This window comes from Neodiprion fabricii, chromosome 4, assembly GCF_021155785.1.
Source record: "Neodiprion fabricii isolate iyNeoFabr1 chromosome 4, iyNeoFabr1.1, whole genome shotgun sequence".
Taxonomy (NCBI): domain Eukaryota; kingdom Metazoa; phylum Arthropoda; class Insecta; order Hymenoptera; family Diprionidae; genus Neodiprion; species Neodiprion fabricii.
The window spans coordinates 19,540,149-19,565,165 of record NC_060242.1 but is presented as its reverse complement, the minus strand read 5'-3'; the positions used below and the strand labels follow the sequence as shown (position 1 = coordinate 19,565,165).

Here is a 25,017-nt window from a genome sequence, read left to right as displayed (position 1 = left end):
GAATCGTGATTCGCGATCAGAGAGTAACGGATATTATAAAATGTCCCGTTTATTGAGGGTAATGAACGTTGGAATTTGGCAAAATTGCAGGTGGTGGAGTTCGCGTCGACTTTCAAGTGCAAGGACTTGATTCAAGCTTCGCGAAAAGTCGGTTTCACGAAGATTTGCGTGATACCTAGATTGGTGAATCGTGAGATGAGAGAACGAGATGACGGGAAACTCGTAATTGGTACGATCCAAAGAGGAGTTAACGAATGAATATTGATTTTCAGCCAGAGAGTAAAAGATACAAAAGTAAAAGAGTCCGGTATATCGAGGATAATAATCACAAGGTTTCGAGTTCAACAAAAAATACCACGGCGGTGGATTTCGAAGTAGGTATGCAGGAAACTCCGTTGGCAAAATAAGAAGCGTGTCCCTTACCGAGTAGATATACGCGTCGAGTGTAAAATACGGGGCAAAAATGAGTGGGAAAGGTAGCGATCCCCACCCCCGAACATCGTGTCGAATTCCCCCGCCTCCGACTCGGTTAAGAAACAGTACACTCCGCGGGCCAGACGTATTAATTAAACGGCTCATTTTCATGCCGGGGCAAAAAGCGTCCGCGCCTCGTCCAACGCCCATCGCGAACTAATGCGTCCCCCACCACCTTCCAAATAGGGTTTGCCCGTGTGGCAGATTGGGGGCAGAAAGGGCGCGGCCGAAGGATCTGAGCCAATGACGCTGCCGGAGGAGCAGACGAGTCCGGGAGATTGTTTTGGCCCCGCCCCCGCCTCCCCCTGACGGCGGTAGGTGGACGTGGAAGTGACCCCCCACCACCGGGGGCAGTGGCGTTTAGTCGGTAATTTTCTCTCAAACACCATCAAGACCCGACGCCAGAAGCATCCGAGACACCGCCGCTCCTCGCGCAGCTGCGGCAGGCACACCGCAGCATCGAAACGACGCAAGGTTATCGGGCGATTTGACAGTGACGAGAAGACGTACAGTGGTTGGATAAATGTTGTTTTGTGGACGTTTGAGTAAGTGACAGTGCGCGATAGGTTTTCGAGCGGGTGGAAGAAGCCTCTGGATTTACAAGATCCGGAGTCGCCTGAACTCTGGACGTACAACGATTGTCAGGCCCCGACGGGAAGTGAAACTGGTCCCCCGAATGATCGCGGTCATGGCCACGGTGTGCGTAATCAAAGTGTGACAGTGTGCGGGATAGAGAGGATAATAATTTTGTAGTTGAGTGGTTTTCTTCGGTGGTTGAATAACGAATGACCCTCGCAACGGCAAGGCCAAGGGTAGTATAGGAGATGAGGCCCCGTCAGGACACTCGCTGAGCACGGGACAAAGGGGGTCTCAGCAGGAGCAAGGCTGCCGAGTTAACCTGGCCGCGACACGTACAATGATGCCACTCGCGCCGACGCCGATAGTCGCGGTGCCCTCGAAGCCGAAGATCGGTTTCAGCATCGACTCGATAGTCGGCGGGGGCCGCGAGGACCGGCTTAACAGGGTCGCGGATCACCTGGAACGCGATGGAAGTCCGATGGAGGTCGAGGGGTCCTCCTCGCCGGGCCCGATGCGGGGCCGCCAGGCCTCGCTGCAGTCCCCCGGGGGGCACTCGGAGGGTTCGGACAGGCCTGGGTCAAGGAGTTCCTCGGTCGAGTCGTATCCCACGGCGAGGCACACGCCCGCGCACAACGGGCACCCCTTGGGCCTGACCCACCACCTCCAGGAGTTCAACCGCACCACGTCCCACAGCCACAGCGGCGGCTCGACGCCGAACAACAGTCCCAGCCCCCCGCACCGGATATCCCGCGACTCCCCCGTCGGTGGGCACCCCCAACCACCACCCGGGGTCGTAAGGCCCAGTCCCAACTACCTCGCGCCGCCTCCGAGCGCCGCCGCCGCCGCCGTCGCCGCAGCCGAGCAGCTCAAAACCCTTTACGGTCTTCCTGGACATCCCCCGGGAGCCACGCAGCCCGGGCAGACCGAGTACCACTCCCAGCAACTCGCCCTCGCTGCCAACCTCGCCGCCGCTCAGCACTTTCAGGCTGCGAACCTAGCCGTCGCCCTCCAGGCCCACCACGGCGCCTCGCCCCACGGACCCCCCCATGGGCCTTATCCTCACCCCGGACCCCCCGGCGGGCCACACCCACCGCCGCATCCCCATCAGCCGCCCAGAGACAGCTACCCCCTTTATCCATGGCTATTATCCAGGCACGGGAGGATCTTCCCTCACAGGTTTCCCGGCGGTAAGTCAGACCCTCTTTATCAACTCCACGTGCGACAATCGGTGCAGGGTACCTTAAGCTTCTGCCGATCGAGCTTCCTCCAAGTCTCGAACGGTCGCTGACGCTCGGTTTTGATAATAAACGGGTTATGCCGGATCGTTGAGATCTGCAAGTGTGAGCGTTATATTGTCAACTTCAGCCTCGTCACCTACTTGATCGGTTGCAATCTTCATTTTCATAAACGGTGGAAATTCACTGGCGTGACGTTCAGCGAATCGTAAATGACTCCGCGCACTTGTAATTAGTATACCTACTCGTTCTGGAAATATCAGCCACTGTACTCATAGCCACGAAATCTATAGCCGTAACTGTTCACTGATATCAGCAATTTCCACTCGTTTATGTTCAGGAAGTACGAGTAATCGGGATCATGACGATGCTTAAGTTATCCAAATGCATTGGAATGTGATCGATGATTTGACTAATTGTAAAATCGGAGCAATCGTCTATTATAGGTGCATTATACAGTTGAGTGCCCGAATTCTTCTGACGATGGATTCTTCATTCTAAATAGTTACACAACTTAGCAATGTAATGTGAAGAAAGCTAGTGATCAAAGCGATCGAAGAAATCATCCAACACTGTACTTGAAAGATTCTACAATTTACCGACAGACAGCAATCGAGAAGCTTTTCAAATTATCATCAGTACTAAGTCTTCAGCCACTCTGATAAAAGATTTCTGATCGAGAGTCCTCGTGAAATGTTTCGTCAAAAATAAAATCTCGACTATCCAATCTATCCAAACGTCACGGTGTGATAATACTAATTTTTGAACCAAAGTGACTGTATATTGTAAGAAAATATAGTTATTCGCCAGAAAAAATTTGTCACGTGAGTTTGGGTGATACAATAAATTTTTAGACTTGAAAGACAGGTATTGTTTGGAGCAAAATTTTATGTACGGTATTAATAAAGTCCATCCGTACAATGGGTATTGAAGCAAGATTGCTTCTTTCCATAAATTGGCAAAATTTTGTCGTCAAACAATAAAAACGACGACATTTGAATGGAGCTAAAGTTGTACGACAGATCGAACTAGAACGCGAAAGGAAATCGGTACAATCATCTTGAAGTGTCAATATTCACTGACGTCGGGGAAATTGTTTGATGAAGTTGGGAATACAAGCAACCCACAAGTCGGCTGAATATCCGAATGACGGAAGTTTACAAGAGTCTAACTAGCATGTCGATAATATACATATATATATGTATATATATATATATAATGTCGTATAAAATTATTTACCAAGATAAGATTATAATTGTAGCTACGCAGGTTGCTTAACACTGAAAGCGTAAAAAACCGAAAGAGAGAGAAAGAGAGAGAAAGAGATGAGAGAGGAGAGGGAGGTGTGGAGCATAAGAGAGCGATAAGGACGCGCTTCGGTTTATCAGACGTTCAAAGTCATTTGTTGTTCTTTATACTCTCGTTATATCCGAAGTGTCAGTGATCTACTTTCGAACAAATTTTACGAGTAAGCTAATGAGGTAACCGAGATTGTAGTCGTAGAAACTGCTAATTGTAATAACGCGCCAGCGTTTGTATTCGTTCCATTTTCCCATATTTAACACGAACCTAGAAGAGGCTGTACCAGGACCGATCATTAGTACCTTGCAATAAGAATGAAATTGCCCATTTTTGGACTCCCGTATCCCGTTCAGTATGTACCGCGAGTTGCAAGAGCGGTTAATTTCACTCCGAAGGCATCGATTAACGCGATCATTGTACGGGTTGATGTTATTGAAGTGTACACGAAACGCTATAAAGTGGAAAAAGCTGTGTCGGTGCGAGTTTGCTTCTGCCGTACTTTACCACCACGTAGGTACATATATTCGTACCCGCAAAACGGGCCCGTCGCAGAGATCGCCGATTGGCCGAAGCCCAATTATCAAACAACAGATTGTAACTTGCCGGGGACTTTCGCGCCGGCTTTATAAAGGCGTTCGAACGAGGTCGGGCATTGACGGAATACCTTAGTCGAGGCTCGAGGTGTGCCGGACCATGCACCGTATACCGCGAAAGACAATTATCATAAATTTGCGGCAATCAGTAGCCAGATAGGCTAACAGGCATAAGCTGGAAGCACGCACGTGACCAGGTTGGACCGAGGGAATGCTCTCTCGCCCACTTACTGCCCCCCTGCAACAGAAAAATCGCAACATCGACGCCATCTTTGTTCCGTAATGACGTCACGGTCACTCCCTCCCTCCCCCTTGGTACCGGTCGTCATTGCGGAGGAATGACTCTCTGTGTTGGTAGCAAACCGACTGTTTACCCACTTACACTTACGTTATACCGTGTACACGATGCGTATCGTTGTATCACAACTCAAACATCAATTATCTCCGTCGTATGGTTTTCGGTCGTCGCGTTATTTTTTGTTTTACGCTTCCGGTCGCTCCTGTGACTTCTCATCCTCGATCAATTATTCGACATTTCTTTCCATTCGCCTTCTCGCACGTTGGAGGTCGAGTAATAACTATCGGGCAGCTGTTGGAAAATTAAATATCTACTCAAGTAGATACGATATTTTCCATCTGGATTTTGATTTTCACTGCGCAAGACGCGGAATCATTTCAGTTTTCTTAATGGAGAAGCTCTACCTGTACTGGCTTACTGAGAAAAATTTCATTTGTTATGGTAACTGGAAAAGATACGAGAAAGAATAGTAACGGATACTAGAGACTATCCGTTGACAGCTAGAAAACTAATTTTCATTTTCTACCTAGAACTATGCTTTTCGATTGTGGTAAAAAATGAATATAGTCAAGGACCGAGCGGTAACCGGAACTAAAATTTTCTCTCAGTTCTGATCAACGAAAGTGCATTTTTCTTCTACGGATTAAATCCAATTCCTGACTATCGTTAATTCATCATTTTCATTATCTTGGTCGATTCAATGGTTTCAAAGTCGTTTGACTTCGTGAATTCGTTGTACAATGAAATTGTCGACTCACTTTGGGGTGTCGAATAACTTACGCGTGTTATCGCTCTAGAGGTTGCGACGACTAAGTTCAGTCGCACTTACGCAAGTGTGCATCCCAGTTCCTTTACACTGCACATTACGTAAAGTGAGATGCAGTGTAATGCTCGTGTGGTTATTCAAGAACGGGCATAACTAATACCAACATGTGTTCGCGTTATACGAGAGTGAAAAGAGAGAGAGAGAGAGGGAGAGAGAAATAAAAAAAGAGTGATACTGGAGTCGTTACACAGTCTTTACTGATACCCGCTAATTGCAAGATAACGGACAAAGCTGCAGTTAAGCAGGCTCGATATTGCTTCAGCCTTTCGAAAATATAACAACGCCATTAATTAAGAGGCTAATTGCTTGCGAGGGTCAATCTATGTTTTCACGCTGTACAGTCGAAATGCGTGAATTTTCATTCGTCTGATTTACGCTTTGAGCAATAGCCGCGATTTCTCTACTGAACGCCGGCTCGCCGCATGGCCTAAGTGTCCTTCTCTTTGGACCCATGAGTTAACCCCCATATATCCTGTGATTAATTGACCAGTTTGTTCACCGTTCTTAAGTATATAATCAACTTGGTCGTAGATCATGGGGCAATACATAAATCGAATCGCGTTGAATCATGCTTCCTGCACCCGGCCGAATCCCTAGACTACATCGATAAGTGTGTAGCACTGAACGGCCTACCCTTCAACAATGGTCTGAAAATAAACAGCGTTTCCACTGATTTAAACCCTCTGGCAGATTCACCGCGATTCGTTTTTCCTCAAACGATTTCGAACTGACAGAGGAAAAACGTTCTCGAGTCAAATCCTTGACACAAATCGTATCTAGAACGATGCATTGGTGCTTGACAAGGTGAAGAAGCCGGGAAATCTCAACACCGGATACTTGAATTCCGTATAACTTTAATTCCATACCCGATTACGAAAAAGCGGAATGAATTCATAAAAAAAAGTATTCGTTATCTTGATCAATGAATCTAGTTGGAAAATGGTTCGGAACGTGGTTCGTTTCACATTTCACCATGGGTAAAGTGTCCAAGAGAAGTTAATAACAGTTGCATTATGTCTAACCGGGTAGAATCCCGCCCTCTGACATGACGCTGAAGCCCGACGGGGGGTCGGTAGGTAGCTAGACTTCCATTTTTTGACAGGGGAATGTAGAATCGCGCAATAGAAATAGGAAAGGTAATAACAAAGCGAGGCGGGAAAAGGTATACTGTGTATAGAAAATAAAAAGACGTGGTAAAGAGCAAAGCAGCGCGATTATTCCATTCATCCGTAGACCGTATGATACGCATTATATACCTCACACTGCCATTCCACCCCGATTGTCAACGTTTTGCTGAATGTCCTGTTGTCACTCGTGTCTATTTCGTACGATGTCACTTTTTTCCTGTAGCGTGTCACAGGTACGAAGTATTATATCGTGTATGTGCTGTCTATACATATACAGCGTAACGTATTCCATGGAATAACTTTTTTCGGAATCATTTCTTACTTTCTCCACTTTCGTATAGTAATTTTCAATGCGCTTATCGCATCCCCGGGGCAAATTTACGACTGAATGAATTTCTGATCAAACTGAAAAAAGCAACAAACAATCTTTGCTACAACAAGCAAAGAAAATAATGGGTATGGTTTCAAACCTCTATGTCAACTGGAACACGTGCCGCTAAGCTCTGCGAGTGTTGAATGTAAAATACATGTAGTTCTTATAACTAGTGATTGAAATTTTTATGACTTTGGTATAAATTGAGAGATCTGTTCGAAACTTGGCAGAGTTGTTGTTTATAATCATAGAAACTAACTGTGAAAATTTTTAAATTTTATCGTTATTGACGTGAAGGCTTAAAACTTACCACAGATTTTTTCCTAATAATTTGGAACAGATCCGGATGGCGTCCCATTGAAAATTTTTCTAACCCCCCAAACAAGGATCACCCTAACATATATATTGCTCACACGACTATATAAAACATTTACTCCTCAACGTAATGCGATCAGCGACATTAGAAAAAAACAAATAAGCTACACTAAACTAAACTGAACTAAATTGATCACTTCAGTCAAATGTTTAATCGCTACGCAGCAATATATTATAAGGACGAGAGCTCACTTTGGTTGTGAGAAGAACCCGCCATCTGGCGGCGCGATGCTAAAAATTCGCGGTCAGAGTTGAATCGAATGATTCTTCGTGACATCGTTGATACTTACTTTTCATCCGTTTGCTAATTTATTATACCGAAGTTGACGGTTGCCTTTCTTGACATTGGAACGGAGGCCGAATCAAGGATATAAACCAAGTGTTACCATAACTTTGTTACGCGTTGCGGTTAATACCAAGTCAAGCCCCAGTCGCACATGAACCGGTAATACATTAGGTATTAATAAATTGCCATTACCATAATTGCCCGTTACACGTATACGGTATTGGTTGTATAGTAAAGGCGACGCACGAGTGTTGTCCTAACAAATTCGTTGTCTCATATTTCAGCAATTCAAGACCCACCTATGAATTTCTTGTACAAACACTGCACAACCTGAGCCCGCTCGCGCGCACACAAACGTCACCGTCATCTTCGCACACAACGTCGTTTCGTCTAGTGTTTAATGAACAGTGTTAAATGAATTGTGAGATACAGCATTATCCTCAACGGATATACATAACCCACCCAAGTTGACTCGTTCCTGCAACGGTGTGCACGTATTCATATTGAAATCTCGGTAGCTGTCAAACGTTTACACTATACCCAGCTGGTAATTAAGTTTCGGCAATCCGCTCGCCTGGCAGTCCAACTAATGTTCCTCGTTTAACATCTTACCTACACCTAGCGTTCACCGTACTATATGTCGTTTCATCAAACTATCTATAGGTATTTATTATTATTATTATTATTATTACTCTCAAGTTCATGATTTGTGCACTTTCAGTTTTTTCCTTCTCTAGCCAAATTTTTGGCAACTTTGTTAAAAATGAACCATACATATATAAAATACTCCGTTGATGAAAAATTATATCATGTGTAATGTACGTCAGTGTAACGTGCATATGGCGGGTGTGTATATATATATATATATATATATATGTAAACGTATATATATTTCGTTCCTGTGCATGTCTGCAGGCTTAATAATCAATATTAGCAATTTCAATTACGTTTTAAATAGGCTACCTCGTAAAATGGCTGCTTAACGAGGCGCTATTTTATACTTCGAACGTGCCTCTCGACCCGCAGCAGCTTTCGCGTTTATAAGAGCCCGCGCTGCAACTGGCAGCCTGGGCAAACATATCGCATGTATAATTTCAATTTAATTGACTCCGGGTAAGGAAAAATCAATCCATACACCGGGAGTTGAAAAAAAAAGTACCGCTTCTGTGTACCTGCAATGGAAAAAAGCAAATCGCCATATCGATCTACTGGAACGAATTAATCGCATGCGGTTTCGTACAGAAACATTCGGATAAATTTTTATTACTGTCATTGTTCATGGAATTATATGTTGAACATGACTAATTTTATAGTTTTGTTGAATCGCTGGATCGAATTCATAGGTTTAATTTTTCTATGAATATAATTCGGTGACCTGATCGGTGATAAGAATTATTCACTAATCACAATAATATAATTAACAGTCGTTGCTTTTTTTTAAATGTCGTTGAAACAGCCAGTTTATATTTAAACCTTAGAACCTGAAGTGAATTAACAACTCTCGGTATCTTTATATATATATATATACATATACCGACTGCATAAACCTGGATATAATTAAAATGAATAACACAACTTTTTCCCGCATATATAAAAGTATATCTATGCAGCGGCGAGGTATATTACACGCATAAAGCACGGCTTTGCTCCGCTATATCGTGTGTATCTACATAACTGAGTAGATATAACGGGCGTGCCCGTGCAATTATCGCCTGAATAACAAACGAGTTTTAAACGTTATACGCACAGGTTACGTGTAAAAGAAGTTTTGAGGTTAGGCTGGTTGCGCGCGCAGACAAAATGGCGGCACTCAACGGCTCGTGCACGCGTACCAACCGCCCAGCGTTGCGTAACAATTAAAAAGGCGCCCCCCCTGCACGCACAGCTTACGCCTATTTGATACGTTGTAACGATCTGGTCTCGTTGGCTGTTGTTTCTTTTTCCTTTTCTCTTTCCTCTTCGTCTTCCGCTTCATTTTTTATTTCAAAAAGTATAATTTCAAGTCGCTCAGGGCGCCTCAGCTGCGCGGCCAGCCTGATCAGTGCAGTGGGTAGGATTCGAATATACCTACGTGGTGAGCTCGCTCTGCAGGTAATTGCCGGTAATTACTGGGTCGCGCTCAAACTCGACTCAAGCTCCTCCGCTCGTGTTGTTACATTCGTCAGTGTGTGCGCTCTATGCGACGAGAATGCCCGCGAGGCAAAATCTAGGAAGTTTTACTCGGCTATGCGCCACGCTCAAACGCTTGTACGCGCAGATCAGCGCGGATTTGACTCGCGTATATAACGACGCGATGCTTATCGGATACGGGATGAAGGAGAATGAGAAAATTAGTCACACAAAACTGCCTGTTAAATGCCTCCTTTATTCGGTCTTTAAAACGATGTTTGAGTTATAGAGCAATTATACTTTTGGTATTCAGCGTGTGGGATTGATTAGTTTCCATTGAATATATATCGACTTGTTGTATTCGCAAGCTACGACGATTTCCTCAGAAACTGAAAAGAAAGCTAGTCGATTACAAACACGAGCTTAGATTCTACCGATTAAATATCTCGAATTACTTTAACAATGATTGAAAACAAGTCAGTTCGTCGAATTCTGTAACGACGAAGAAAATCTGGATACAAAAACGTATACTTGAAAGTTTGATTCTTCAAGCTAGATCGAAAACTAGAATAATGAGCCTTTGACCACAGAATAATACGAGATTTCAGAGATCTTTCAATTACGTGACTAAGTTTTTTTGTTTTATCAAATCGAGAGTAAGAAACTTGTAAAAACTGATTAGGATTATCATGAGTTATTTGAATAGGCAAATTTGACGAAATTTTAGCCTACGTTGAATCAAATTAATCTGAATTCAGTGAGGAATGTCAGATAAACTCTATAGTACAATTTTCTCAACACGAATCAATACAGAAAATGATCTGATCACGGCCCAATGCAACAGTCAAGAAACCTGGACTTACAATTGCCTAAATTGAACCCCTATAATTACGAAAAATTGTTCGATCTCTGATATAAAAAAAAAGCGACACGTAAGTGCACCAAATTTGTATCGAATAACTGTGTTACGTTTCAATGCAAAATACGTTTATCTAAACTACATATTCATCAAACCAATTCGTGTAGCAATCTGCAGTTGAACAATTATCACATTGTATCGTAGCTCCCGACACGACGCTAGTATGAGGCATTCGCATGTAGCGGACTGAAGAAATAGCGAGCCCGCAGCGGTTTCGGTCACGGAAAGACCGCGCGGTTCGTATTTTGCACAAGTATAATAATGATACAAGTATACCTGCACACGTACAAAACGATAGGTAGAAACAAAAATGTAATTGCAGTGTAAACGGGGGAAAAATCTCTGCCGCGTGCATGTTCGCAAAGAACGCGATGTGTATCCCCGTGTACATATTATCCTACAATATATACTCCAGGATATAAATTTTTCCCCTGTGCAGTGCGCATATTAGCACAGGCAATACACCGTATGCGTCAACCCGTTCGAAGGGTGGAAAAGGCAATATTTGATCAATGCGTTTGCAACTAGAATCGTGCAGAGCAGTAATTATTATGCCTACAAGGCTGACCGGAAATGGTCACGCTATAGCAAAATAATTGAATACATCGCCGGCGAATTCAGTTTGCTTTCCGAATATATTAGGTATGTTATTTACGGGGTAGCAGAGGGAAAATCAATGGAGATCCTAGGGGATGACACAGAAATCTATAAGCTGAAAATTTTGCACAAGGCAAATTTAGTCAAAGATCAAATTTCTCAGTTATTCCACAGTCTTCTAACAAAGTTATTTCACCTTTATGTGTTTGTACACTGAGAGAAATTTTTTGTTCCGGTTACCGCTCAGTCCTTGACTATTTTCATTGTTTACCACAATCGAAAAATATAGGTCCAGGTATAAAATAAAAATTAGTTTTATAACTGTTACCGAAAAGTCTAGTATCCGTTACTATTCTTTCTCGTTACGATCACTGTTACTATATTTTCTTGTAACTGTTGCGAAAATTTAACGCTTGTGCAACAATGAATTGACGTTAAAGCCTTATTTAACTAAAAAAGTAGAGTAAACCGAAAAAATCGATTTTGCGTTGCGATTACCAAAAAAGCATCGACAATAGCGCAAAATGTTTACGTGTAGGCTCGTTTTCATAATTCCAACAATATTCAAACAATTTTTTTAACGATACCTGTTTCACTGAATTTTAGTAGTTACCGTAACGAATGAAATTTTTCTCAATGTAAGATTCTGTTAACGTTCGCGAATTTCCGTCGAGTTTGCCAAGGGCAGCGGAATAAGGTAAGTGTACCAGTTATTGACACGTTTAGATCCAATTATTGACCCTTTTATTTCACAATATTCTAAATACGGCACAAATTGCAAATTGCTCGATGATTAAAACTAATTGTTAGAGGGTTAAGCACTGCAAATTTATTTTTTGCTAATTTTAAAACTTATGATCAAATAGATACAACCAAAAAAGGTCAATAATTGGGACAGTGTCAATAACTGGTACACTTACTTTAATTGGCGAACTTGATACCCGCTGCAGCGTTATCGCCGATTCTTAAACACAGGAATTCAACAGCACGTGCAAAACGTTTTCCTCAAATTTTATACTTCAAACCACAATAAACATCCACTTGCATGGTAATATGACGATTTGTGATAATTAATAAGAATTTCCTTGACAGAGGTCAAGATATAATTACACTATATATATATGTATATATGTATACACATACATATGTCATATAACGCAATGTTTATGACATTTTTCTCATGAGCTCTAATTGTCAAGAACGGTTTGATTAATTGCGGTTTCCGCTTTTCTTCAACTTTTTTATTCAGGTCCAGATATCCCCGGATTCCTTCTACAGCCGTTCAGAAAACCGAAAAGAATCAGGACGGCGTTCAGTCCCAGTCAACTTCTGAAGCTCGAACACGCTTTTGAGAAAAATCACTACGTCGTTGGGGCGGAAAGAAAACAATTGGCGCAGGCTCTTTCGTTGACGGAAACACAGGTGAGGAAAATTTCATTTCCCATCAGACTTATTACACTGGTCTGCAACAAAATCCTCCTTCAAAAAACTATGTCATAAATATGAAGATTTTGATGCTCTGAATCTGTTCCCGATGGCCGTTTTTTTCTATCACGTCTCAATTTTTTTTCGGAAATATCATAAATTTAGGTTTTTTTTTTAATTCGTTTTATGCGTTAACATTATAAACAACGTATAGACGTACGAAATAGGTTTTAGCTAGTCGTAAGAGAGAGGAGGAAAATGGTCAGCAGCAATGCTTGCTGATTTTTGTTGGTCGATTCGCCGAGAAACTTCGATGGAAACGATGAAAAGAAAAAAAACTAAAAAATAACTTGAACCATATTACCATAATAAGATGAATATACTGATATTTTTATAACTTGTGACTGTAAAATTAGCATTTTTCGCTATAAAACTTGGACCGTAGTCTTTTTTCACTTTTTTGTAATTGTTGTTACTTCGATAATATCGCTTTATAATTAAATGAACATTGTATTTAAAATCTATGTGCTGTATTTATTTCCATGTTAAATTCTGTGCTTAGAGCACCAAATACGATGTTATCATGGATGAAAACAATGAGGACAAAGAAATTAATTTTTTTTTTGCAGACCAGTGTTTTTTACTCACGTTCCAGACAATTTACGATCAGCAATCGAACTACAATCGTATAATTTTTAATTCGTTCAATGTAATTCAAACAAACTTATGTACCTATATCGAAACCTTCGGAAGATTCGTACAATTATTCAAAAATTTTCAAACTTACAATTGTCACTCGTGAGATTTTTTTTTCTCAGAAATCCCGACAAGGTATGAAATTAATTCAAAAGTTGCGAGAACATTTATCAGCTTATCGTGTGCACGATATTACACTTGGAAAAAAAATGTCTGTGAATTTAACAAATCTGTTCTGAAAAAATATATAAAAATGTTGTATCGTAGGAATTTATTAGCGAGGATCGAAACTTGAATGTTTTCAAATTCGTACATCCGAATTATCATTTCACGCGGTCGAATGATATAACTCGTATTCCAATATGGCCGACACAGCGTAAGCACACGAGCCCCTCCTCCTAGACTTAACGAGGGAATTGATATGATAATTTGACACGGGGGACATTTAACGGTTCCGCGTATGAGCTGTATGAGAATTAAGCAGTGTGATTTAACAGACTGTACAACGTATAAAGGACGGTAAAATTTTTTCATTCCTTTTAATATTTCCTCCTTCTCTTTCCCTCTCTCTCTCTCTTTATATATACACTGCTATGTATAAAGAGAGGGGATCACTGTGACAATTAAATTCAGGGGCAGAAAATGTCCAGGCGTGTTATAACGTGAATACACACTGCACTGTGTTTAATATGCGCGCGCATTTGAACGATGGCAACCATTTTACGGGACGGGGTTGTTACAATTAACTCGTTATAGAACCCACGATGGGATACAGCTGGGAATTTTCTTACATCTCAGATTTATTTCTTTTTCTTGTTTTTTTCAATTTATTTATTCAGACAGAATTAAAGCCGGAAATCAATAAATTAAACAACTGCAGACTTATATTTCTAACAATTATCAATTGACTTGACGTGAATGCTGTAAAGTTTTACATCAGCTACTGGAAATATATTATTCGAGGTCGAAAAATTTCTCACGATTACTTCTACGATTTAATAAAAGTAATAAAAGTACATTATTTCACGGAATTTTTTTTTTTTTTTTTTTTCATACGCAACGGTGTTATGAATAATTTCATTTCTTATCGGTTCCGTTGAATAGTTGAATATTCTCTGCATTTAACGCATGATTATCGGTCGAACTCTCTCCAATTTGATTAATTTATTTACTGTTTCGTAAATGTTGAGCGATTATAACTTGAAATTAAATTTTTATCAGAATCCAAAAAATCACGACAATACAAGTAGTTTGAACAAGACGACTAACGAACAATTCAAGGAATTATTCTTCGTTGTTGTAAAAATTATTGCAACTCAAAATGGTGAATCGTATAAGCCAGTAATAATCGTATGAAAATTTCATCTCGAATCATCTGCAGATTATTATCGCGTGAATTCGAGTAAATCGCTAATTGTCCGGAGGAATGCATCTAGACGGATCGTGATTCGAGGTAGTACCTAAATGTGGGTCTGGGCCGTAGCTTTGGGCCTCGTCGTCGGAGGTGGTGGTGGAAGCCCGCGGTGCAGCGAGCTCGAAATATAAATTAAGAGTCGGCCGGGAGCCGTTCGCCTCGAGTTTAATGGCGGCGGTGAATAATTAACGATTCCCCAGTCCCAACATATATGGACAGCAGCTCGGTTCAGGTATGCGCGAGACTCGATCAGGCGGCGAACGTAATTGCGTCAAGTAATTAAACCGCCCGGAATTGACCACTTACCAAACAAAAGATGCAAATTGAAAGATAATCGGGCCCGCGGCTGATTATTACTCGACAAGCATTTCACGTATGCCTGCGCATTTCTTGCGAAATAAAAATATGGTGGATATAAGCGGAAGATCGTTTAAACTCGAAAGAAATTTCGTCTCGTTCATTTTTATTAAGCAATACGTTTTATTCGTATGTTTGTGTAGTAGATTTATCCATTTGTAGTAAATCCAATGTAGTAAAGAGTAAAGGTTTCATTTTAATCGATTCGAAATTTGTTCAACAAATGCGATGAAATTTTTTGTCTCGAACAAGTAAATATTCGAACTAATTTGTTTGGGATACCTTCTCGTTTTTTCGAATTTCTTTATCTGAAGCATGAAGAGAAAACTTATTAAACTCTAAACAAATTTGGTCTAATTCCTTTTTCTTTTTTTCTGAAAGAATAAATTTCATTCGTACTCATATGAGTAGACGGTAGATTATCCATACGCAAAGTGAAAGTTTCATTTTATTCGATTCGAAATTTGTTTCAACAAATGCGACGAATTTTTCTCGCGAACAAGTAGATCCGAATTGCTTGTTTCTGTACTTGAAACTTCACGAGAAAACGCAGACAGAATTTAAATCCTGAAAGAAAGTAAACACCGAAAACCACATCGAGCAGAAGATTTATCTCTAGATAGTCATCAGGGAAATAATGAGTGATGTAAATTTGTTCGATTTCGTGAAATTTTACATTCTGATATATTCTAAAGCCGTATTTGATCGCTTATGAAATCGTTTCTTTTAACTGCGGATTTATATCAATCCATAAAATTTTTATTGATTTTCAGGCGTTGATTAATAAAATTGCTAATTGGCAACGAATTAATGCATTTCGCAGTAGTAAAATTGTTGATTTCGCCGAGCGGAAAGAGATGTGTTTAAAAACAATCAATATTCATTCGACTCCAATCAGAATCATAAACAATCGGCATAATCAGACGGATATTATAATTACCTTCGAATACTGCAACGATGCGACTCTGCAAGTCAGCAGCAGCAGCTGCATCTCATCCAGTGTGTTATGCTAGTTCACTTTTTGCACTCTCGATCACACAAATTAAATTATAACTGCGGGAACGAAACTGGCACGACCGAATCACATAAACTCCCTTGGTTTGAAATAGGAAAATATTGACAATTTTGAGGAGCGTTGGTAACTGTTCGATATTCTTTTTATTATACCGATATTTGAAATTTAACGGTTGTCTCACAGTAGAATAAAAATTCATCTGTTCCAGTGCATTAATTACACTTTTATTTTGAATATAGATGTATTTGAATGTGGATTATTTTAAACTGTTATTTATAATACAGGATATTTGTATTATTTTTCGAAAGCTGTGATGATCGCCATCCTACGATTGATTTATAGCAAACCGAAGCTCAAAACTAGACTGTAAAAACAGATTGATAACATCACGATAAATATTCTCTTAAGAATTATCTCCGTAGCAAAATCAATTTAGAATCTAAACAAACAATAACCTACATATCTATATATATGTTATTAGACAAATTCGAAACGAATGAAATTCTTTCTAAAACAAGTAGATGCGTTATTCAGGTTTCCTCATATTTTTCAATTAATCTATTGCAAAGAGTTCATTCACACCGGAAGATTTTATGTTTTTTAAATTATTTTTAATCCCGTAAAGAATTTTCACGTGATCATAATATTATGGGGATATTTTAGGTATAATGTTATTAATTCGTGGATTTAATAAAAGAAATTTGACACTCAGCCAACCCGTGTTTATTGAAGAATAATACCTGCAGATGATTTATTTGATTTCGTTTAGGATCGATTAATAAAACGTTTGTCACTCGAGCGAAGATCGAACAGATTTAATGAGAACGTGTACCGTCACGCCTGGATATTATTCCGTGGGTATATGTTTTGAATTTATGAATATCAAATGATTCATATCGTGGTGACGATCAAGTAATATTATTATACACAGTTATAACGAACTGTCTCGTAAACCAGGAAGAATTTATTTCTTTCTCTTTTTCCTTTCCTCGTCTTCTTCATCATCTTCCTCTTCTTTTTCTCTTCTCAACAATTTTATACCGTGCGCGTCCCACGTATTAAATTTTTGTCACATAAATTCATTCAAATGAAATATATGAGAGTTGCGAGAGTAAAATATCAAACGCAAAAAAAAAAAAAGAAAAAAAAAAAGAAAACAGAATTCTACTCCAAACGTACAAAATCTCGTCATTTGAAATATTTCAGAGCTACTTGCGTTTTAAAAACAATTATAAATTGAAATTTAAAAAACTGCATTGCTTGGAAATTGGTTTTTTTCTTTTTTTTTTCTTTCCGAATAATTTTCGGGGGAATTTCGTTACATCGCGTGTCTGTAATTTTGGAAAAAATGGAAATCAAACGCGATTCGTCGTGATATGACATGGCGCGATTTGTGAATTATTAACGGATCCGATTTCCAAACTTCGTAATTCAGCATTGGGCTAGATTTCCGAGTTTTTCCTCTGCTAGCGTAGAATTACGCAACTCAATGCAGCGGTACAGTTGTGTAATCGCGTTAGGGTCTTATCATTGATCTTGAGAATTAGTGCTGCTACACCCTCGTAAATAAGTACAACATGTGCACGCGAATCGGAAGCCGTAAAACTTGCTGGCGAATATTACATCGGATTACTCACGATTGCTCGCCTATTTTAGAGCTGTTTATACAATAGCAAAGTATTATTATAGTACGCGTATCGCGGTATTCGCGATTTTTTACAAACACGTACACGCAGATATCTGCTCTGTAATGTGACGTACGTGTGCGTTCCTAATTACATTGATTACGTGACGTGCATGGTTTATTCGATTAATGATACAGAAATTATTACAAAAATAAGAAGTAAATTTCATTAGATATACGAAGCCGTTTTTCTTCATTCTTATTTCGTTTGAATATTTGAGAAACGGTGATATTTATTGTGTGAATTAATTAGCCAATTGGTTGATGTAAAATTCACAGTTGAATCAGACTTGCAATTATTGAAATAAATTTTATTCAAATGAAATTGTGCCGAATTTAACGGTAAATAAAATACGTCTGATCAATTTTATTACAGGATAATCTTTTGGGCATTCGAATGAATCCTTTTGATTTTTGTCATACATATTACATGTGGAGAGAAGCTATGCCTGTAAAGTATGCCTATTAGGTTGGTCCTTATTTGGGGTGTTTTCGAATCTTCCTGCCGACAAGGCAGAAAAAGTTTGCGAATAAATCAATAAAAAAGTACGCGAAACCGGGAACCTGTAAGCCAACCCTAACTAAGTACTCCTGCCAAGGCCATGAATTTTCCCATATAATTTCAATGGGAATTCGGACTTACTGCACTATTTTTTTTCGCCCCCGCCTAAATGGCATTTTGAAAATTCTGAAACTTGGCATGTGTCTTTCCTATATTCATAGATATTCTAAAAAAAAATTGGCCGATTTCCCATTGAAATTACATGGGAAAATTCATGGCCTTGGCCGGAGTACTTAGGGTTGGCTTACAGGCTCCCGGTTTCGCGTACTTTTTTATTGATTTATTTGCAAAATTTTTCCGCCTTGTCCGCAGAAAAATTCTAAAACACCCCAAATAAAGACCAACCTAATCCCTGTGCAATTGCCTCGCGTTAATAAGTTGAGGATTTATATGTATATTTGTTCCTTTCTCATCTTCCAGACATGATTATACGTACATAGGTATAGCGGGTACTATTTAAGATTCTTAATGCGTAAACGGCATGTCACTGTCACTTCGTTACGCGCATACAGATCGGACGGTGCACGTTTTAATAGAACCGGTAGTGCATTTCATACCTATCCATCCTCTCGGATTTATACGCTTGAAAACCGTACCTTGACGAATGAAATTTTCATTCGAGTTCTGAGATCCAGATATTATTTTCACTCCTAACATTTCTAATTTCAACGTTCGAGCTTTCGTAATCTCGGAATTTCATAAACACCGGCTTCGTCAATTACGTCAATTGCATTCGTCGCAATTTTTTTCTTCGCAAGAATGTTGTTTCCATAAACCGTCAATAAATATTTCATCGTCCGCAGTTTATACGCAATTTCCTATTTTCACCGTGGATAATTTCTCTTTGATCGTTGTGTCGCTTCGACCGTATACAAATCGAAATTACCCTCCGTCGATTTTCATTGTAAAGTATAAAAAGCACGTCATATAGGATCAGATATATATATATATATAATTCCGTGCGTCACATATGTACCCCTGGATTACGTAGGTGCGAAGGTGGCGAAATGAAAACGTAATTCAGGGAGAAATTGAGGAGGGAACGTGGGCTCAATTTCGTCCTAAAAAAACATCGTCCCTCCGCAAAGGTTTCCCCGGGAAAAACTCTAATGCGGTGTCGTTTCATATTTCGGAATAACACCGAAGCGTATAGAGGCATAGAGCCTCCGGACCGTCGGCTGGCAGATACCCAGATAACGAGCGTCGCGTGTTGGGAGAACACTCGGTGTTTGCCCTGGCAATATCGCCTCGACACGATCAAAAAATAATATCGTTCGTTTATTTAACGGACGATCGTTTCGCGCTACTACCGAAGGGCTCCGCCGTTCAGGGGATTAAAAATGGGTTTACTGAGCGTGACATCGGTGCTGTACCCGGATTATCACGATCCGGGATCATCGCGATCGCTCGCACCTTGCCGACTCCGGTCCATTTTCAATCAGCTATATTTTCGCTTTTTACATCCAACTCGTACAACTGCGAAAAAGGGTAAACCGAGTGAAAAACACTGGAATTTATCGCCGCTCGATCGGCGATTCGATATATTTCCAAAACTTAGACTGAACACTTTTTTTTTTTTTTTCATAATACAACTTCATATGCAAACGTAAATTCATACATTTTCTTTTCTCTTACTGGAAAAAATCCTTAACTCGAGGGTGAATTGAAAGCCTCAATTTTCTTCTTATGGGAATTCTGTATTATCTATAAGTTAGGGGTACAAATTCACTCCGAAGTTTAAGGTTGTTTTTCGTACGGGCGTTAGGACTTGAAAAGTAATTGTGAAATTCGTGTACGGAAAGATTCGAGTTTTTTTTCTTCTCCCTTGTTCTATTTTCTGCAAATCAAGAGCGTCTATAAGAGTGTAAAAACGTAATTTTTCACTCATCGACGGTATTTGATCCGATTTTGCATCCAGACCTAAAAAAAAATGATCGGCGTAAGTCGCACAGCATCTGTGACCGGAGCCTCTAACGATAAAAGACGTTAATCGTAGTTAGAGAATTCGATTTAAACAGCATGCCTAATTTCTAATTCCACTAAAGTGCCGATAAAATCTCACGCTACGCGGTTTTAACCGTGCATTTTAATTTCGCCTTACTCTCCGAGCGTCGTAATAAGTATATAATTAGGAAATTAGTGTATATAAATTGCTCCGACACAGCAACAATGATATTAAACCGAAGGATGAATCGCGATCGATCTACAATATCGCTGTTCGATGAGACAACTAAAATTTCATTCATCGTCGCAGGAACTTTCGTTGGGCGAGTATACAGTTTGCGGCTCTTGTAACGCACAGCAATAAACGTAATTATATCGAACAGTGGTTACAAAGCGTTTGATAGATCGAGCATATGCCTCCGTATCCCGCGCGCATTATTATTATCCGTAGCGTAGGCCTGCAGCATTCGTTCCTTAACCGGGCTACCAACCTTTCCTTGCGTAATTAGAATATTAATTAATAATCCGGATTAATTAATTCCCGCACGATCGCCGACGCATACCGCGAACCTCGACTCCGCCCATCTCGACTAACCCATCGTGTTATTATTAAACATGCGCACCGCGGTGTAACTCACTGCTGACGTATATTGTGGGCACTCACTGTCACCGCGGTTGTTTAATTACATACCCGGAGTTCGTTATTTCATCCGTGAGAACACGTGTCTTTGATCATTGTTTGTATTGATAAATTTATGTTTATTACCGTTACAGATATACGAGTATTATCGTGCATGGTGCGCGGGAACTGATCGTCAAGAAATTTATATCCGAAATCGCAACATTTTATTACGCAAAGATAAATTTAAGAGGCCTTGATCAAATAATAATCATCATGACTTGGGTCCCGATGAAACCTGATCGAATCCCTACGAAGAGAAACAATTTTTCAACTATTTCTCATCCTCAACTGAATAATGAATTGTTCGAGGCGATAGAATAATTGATTGATTATGAGCTCCGGGAATCAGTCGGGAGTTAATTAAATTTTTACTCATATTTTAGGTACAGCTCGTTTTTTTATGCCCGGGAATTCGCGACTATAAATATTTGTATTGACTATATATCTACTCAATTTAGTCTCGTTATTGTGCAGGAATTGTACCATTTTACGATACACAAGTTACCCTAAAAGTGACCACCCGACAAACGCGTTCACTTTTGGAGCCGTAAAAGGGGGGATTTGTGACGCGTTATCTTAGGGGGGAGGGGGGCTGGTCAAACGATCCATTGTTACAGGGGGGGTGGGGGAGGGGAGAGGGTGAAGTCGCCCAAAAAATGCAAACGTATTTGTTGAATGGCTCCTGAGGCCCTGATTTGGTAGCCACGTGAAATCCTGAAGATTATCAAGATGCCCCGATAAATCCCCATTCGATCGCTGTCAGAAGAAACAATTTTTCAACTATTTTTTACGATCGACCAAATCATTCGAGACGAATGAACTATCGCCTGACCCGGTCCCGGTCGGGAATCAGTGGGGAAACATTGTCGTGGAAGTCATGAGAAGCCCCGACTAGACCCAGAAACAAGGCTTTAACGTCAATTTATTGTTCCGCAAGCATTAAATTTTCGCAACAGTTACAAGAAAATGTAGTAACGGTGATCGTAATTAGAACGAATAGTAACGGTTACTAGACGTTCTGGTAACAGCAAGAAAATACTAATTTTTATTTTATACCTAGAACTATATTTTTCGATTGTGACAAATAATGGAATCAGTCAAGGACTGAGCGAAAACAGGAACTAAAAATTTCTCTCAGTTTGGGGAACACGACGACACGTATCTCGTGATCGAAGCTCGCCGAATCGTCGTCAGCAGAATATGTGGGGTGTGCAGGGACGAGACCGCTTGCCACTTACCGAACAATTACCGCGGCAAATAGGAGGCCCCGTCTTTCAAGCTCGCAGTATCCGATCCCATCGGAACTCACCCCGCGATTCGCTAACGGTTTAATCGTTTAATCCGGTTCCGCGGGAGCTGCTCCCCCATTTGGTAATCACCCTCCGCGGCATCGGTAGTCATGGCTACGCCGCGTCTCCGACTTCTGATTCGTCGAAATCTCCGCAGGAGGGTTGGTACCGTTTCCGGTTCAAACGTTCGTCTCTAATACCCCCGAGATGATGGAATAGCTCGCCCGGGGGCTGCTTTATCGTCCGCCGGGGATTACCCGCCGGATTTATCCCTGCCTTCAGCCGCCCCTCTTCTTTCGACAACCTTTCGCCGATTCTATGGCTGAAAACTTTTGCCTCACCCTATCGTTCACGTCGTTGTGAATTGTGTGCGCACGCATCGGAGACACACGCCTGCCTGTGATAATGCAATGATAACAGGGATCCAACGGTTGGTGGAAAATCCGCGACACCCTTTCGCCATCAATTTTCAACGGATTTGAAAATAACTCTTCTCGCCGCGGGGAAGAAAAGCAATCTCTCGGTCAATTTGAAAATTCCTAATTTCACACGAAGTGTGTTGTGTTTTGGAATGCGGACGATTATTTTCGAGGGGCAAGTAAGACGGAGGAATGGTTGCCTTCTTTTCGAAACTTACACCGAGGGATATTTTTAGTTCCGGTTACCGCTCAGTCCTTAACTGTTTCCATTTTTTATCACAATCGAAAAATGTAGTTCTAGATAGAAAATGAAAATTAGTTTTTTTAGCTGTTACCGGAAAGTCTAGTATTCGTTACTATTCTTTCTCATTACGATCACTCTTACTATCTTTTCTTATAACTGTTGCGAAAATTTAACGCCTGTGCAACAATAAATCGACGTTAAAGCCTTGTTTAACTAAAAAAGTAGAGTAAACCGAACAAACTGATTTTTCGTTCCAATTACCAAAAAAGGATCGACAATAGCGCAAAATGGTTACACGTACCTCGTGTTTAGTAATTCCAACAATATTCAAACAGTTTTTTTTAACGATACCTGTTTTACTGAAGATTGCTAGTTACGGTAGGTAACAAATGAAATTTTCCTCAGTGTTGTCTAGGCGAAAGTCATCGTTGAGACATTATTTTACCAAAATAGCAAGTCGCGGTTCTCGATCAATACCGGGAAATTTGACGATGAAGAAATCCCACTTGTGGAAATGATTGGCAATTTGGAAATGAATTGGAACTTCTCCATAGTCAATTAACTCGAAACTGAAAAGTGCGCTTCGCTACTTTGGAGAATTGATATGCGCGTGTCGAGCTTCACGTACTGCAAAAAGTTTTGGATTCGATTTTCCTTTCGTAACGTGAAAATTAATTGTTCTGTTGCCAGCGTTGGAGTAACAACTTTCCCGAATCTATAAACGTTACATATAAGAATGGCGTTTGTGGCTAATTCAATGGGGTTAAAGTCGATTTGTCGAATGGCTCGAGTCAGCAATGCCTTAGCATCGAACCCTTTGAATAATCGTCGACGCGCTAAAAGATGGTACAATGCTGATTTTCCGGCCCGATAGAGATCGGAGGGGCGAACCCTCGACGGAACATTGCCTCGGAGTCAATTCGCGGACAATGATTCGAGGGGGTTTCACGGATCTTAGGGCGCATTGTTACCGGAAACCCTCGTTCGGGTCGGGTCTCTGCCGAAGGGTCGTCGCGCCGTTGTTGCGCCCGATTAATTCGCTGCGGGGACAATTCTGACCTCCTCTTCTCCCGTGTTCCAGGTGAAGGTCTGGTTCCAGAACCGGCGGACGAAGCATAAGCGGATGCAGCAGGAGGAGGAGGCCAAGGCGCAGCAGCAATCCGGGGGCAACGGCAACAACGGAGCAAACAAGAACACCCATCACGTCAGCAAGTGGCAGCAGGAGACGGGCGACTACCACCAGGACGAGGACGAACACATCGATCCGGAGAACGACGAGTGCTCGAGCGGTTCCGAAGCGTAGCTAGACGTCCTTTGCCTGGACTAGATCGAGGCCTCAGAGATCCGGCGAGTCCTTTGAATTTTGGATGACGGACGCGTGCGCGAGCTCGACCAATTTTCCCGGGGAAAAACTGAAGGAAGGGGCGTAGATTCGACTGCAGGAGGACGAGGACGATCGTATAATGCTCAAGGAGCGTGCTTCCTCCGGATATTGTGTTTTCGGTGCAGTGAAATTCGATGACCCGAACCTATCGAGGAAAGGGCTGTCAGAGTTTCTTACGATCAGGTGATCAGGAGCTTCGTCGGTTAAGGGGATGGAGTGTCGCGTCGTCGCGCCGAAAAACGACTACAAATTTTCACCTTCGGTATTTTCATACTTCTTTCTGCCTACCTTCGACCGAAGCGATGAATTTTTAAGGTCACCCTCGCGAATCGAGGAAAAACGCTCTTCGTACCTAACTACACAATTATCTCTTGCCATGTCGTATTCGCCATATTATTATGAGAAATCGAATAAACTGTACAATGCGTGACCTAAACTTGAATATGCAAATCGATCACTTTTAGCGATTGTAAATATAAAGAAGTTACGTTCTGCGCAATTGATCCGTGTGCGTGTGTCGTGTGACCGTTTATCGTTCTACACTCGATTAAATTTTTAGTACATAAATATATATATATATATATAAATTTTTAGTACATATATATATATATATATATATATATATATATATATATATATATATATATAATATATAAATATATATATATACACACACACGATTATTATGAAACAGCGGCGAAGATACGTCTGAACATATGACGCGTGTCAAATTGTATATAGGTATACGCATACACACACATATATGTATACATATATGTATATATAGTGAACTAAATGACCTAAAACAA

The 25,017-nt window shown here is 40.8% G+C and overlaps 1 protein-coding gene and 1 long non-coding RNA gene across 2 annotated transcripts in view; one reads left to right on the top strand and one right to left on the bottom strand.

Moving 5' to 3' along the window:
- The window catches only part of LOC124180540, a 64,963-nt gene that overhangs the window by 29,304 nt on the left and 10,642 nt on the right, over window positions 1-25,017 (bottom strand). The gene's annotated exons all lie outside the window — the stretch shown is intronic.
- Window positions 870-24,787, top strand: LOC124180525 (homeotic protein empty spiracles-like). Its single transcript, XM_046566163.1, has 3 exons — window positions 870-2,240; window positions 12,343-12,515; window positions 23,906-24,787. The coding sequence occupies exons 1-3, from the start codon at window positions 1,391-1,393 to the stop codon at window positions 24,125-24,127; spliced, it is 1,245 nt and encodes a 414-aa protein (XP_046422119.1). The 5' UTR covers window positions 870-1,390; the 3' UTR covers window positions 24,128-24,787.

Coding starts and splice junctions, on each gene's coding strand:
- LOC124180525 (XM_046566163.1), top strand. CDS start 1,391: ATGATGCCACTCGCGCCGACGCCGATAGTCGCGGTGCCCTCGAAGCCG. Junction 2,241..12,342: donor CCCTCACAGGTTTCCCGGCG/GTAAGTCAGACC, acceptor TTTTTTATTCAG/GTCCAGATATCCCCGGATTC. Junction 12,516..23,905: donor TTTCGTTGACGGAAACACAG/GTGAGGAAAATT, acceptor CCCGTGTTCCAG/GTGAAGGTCTGGTTCCAGAA.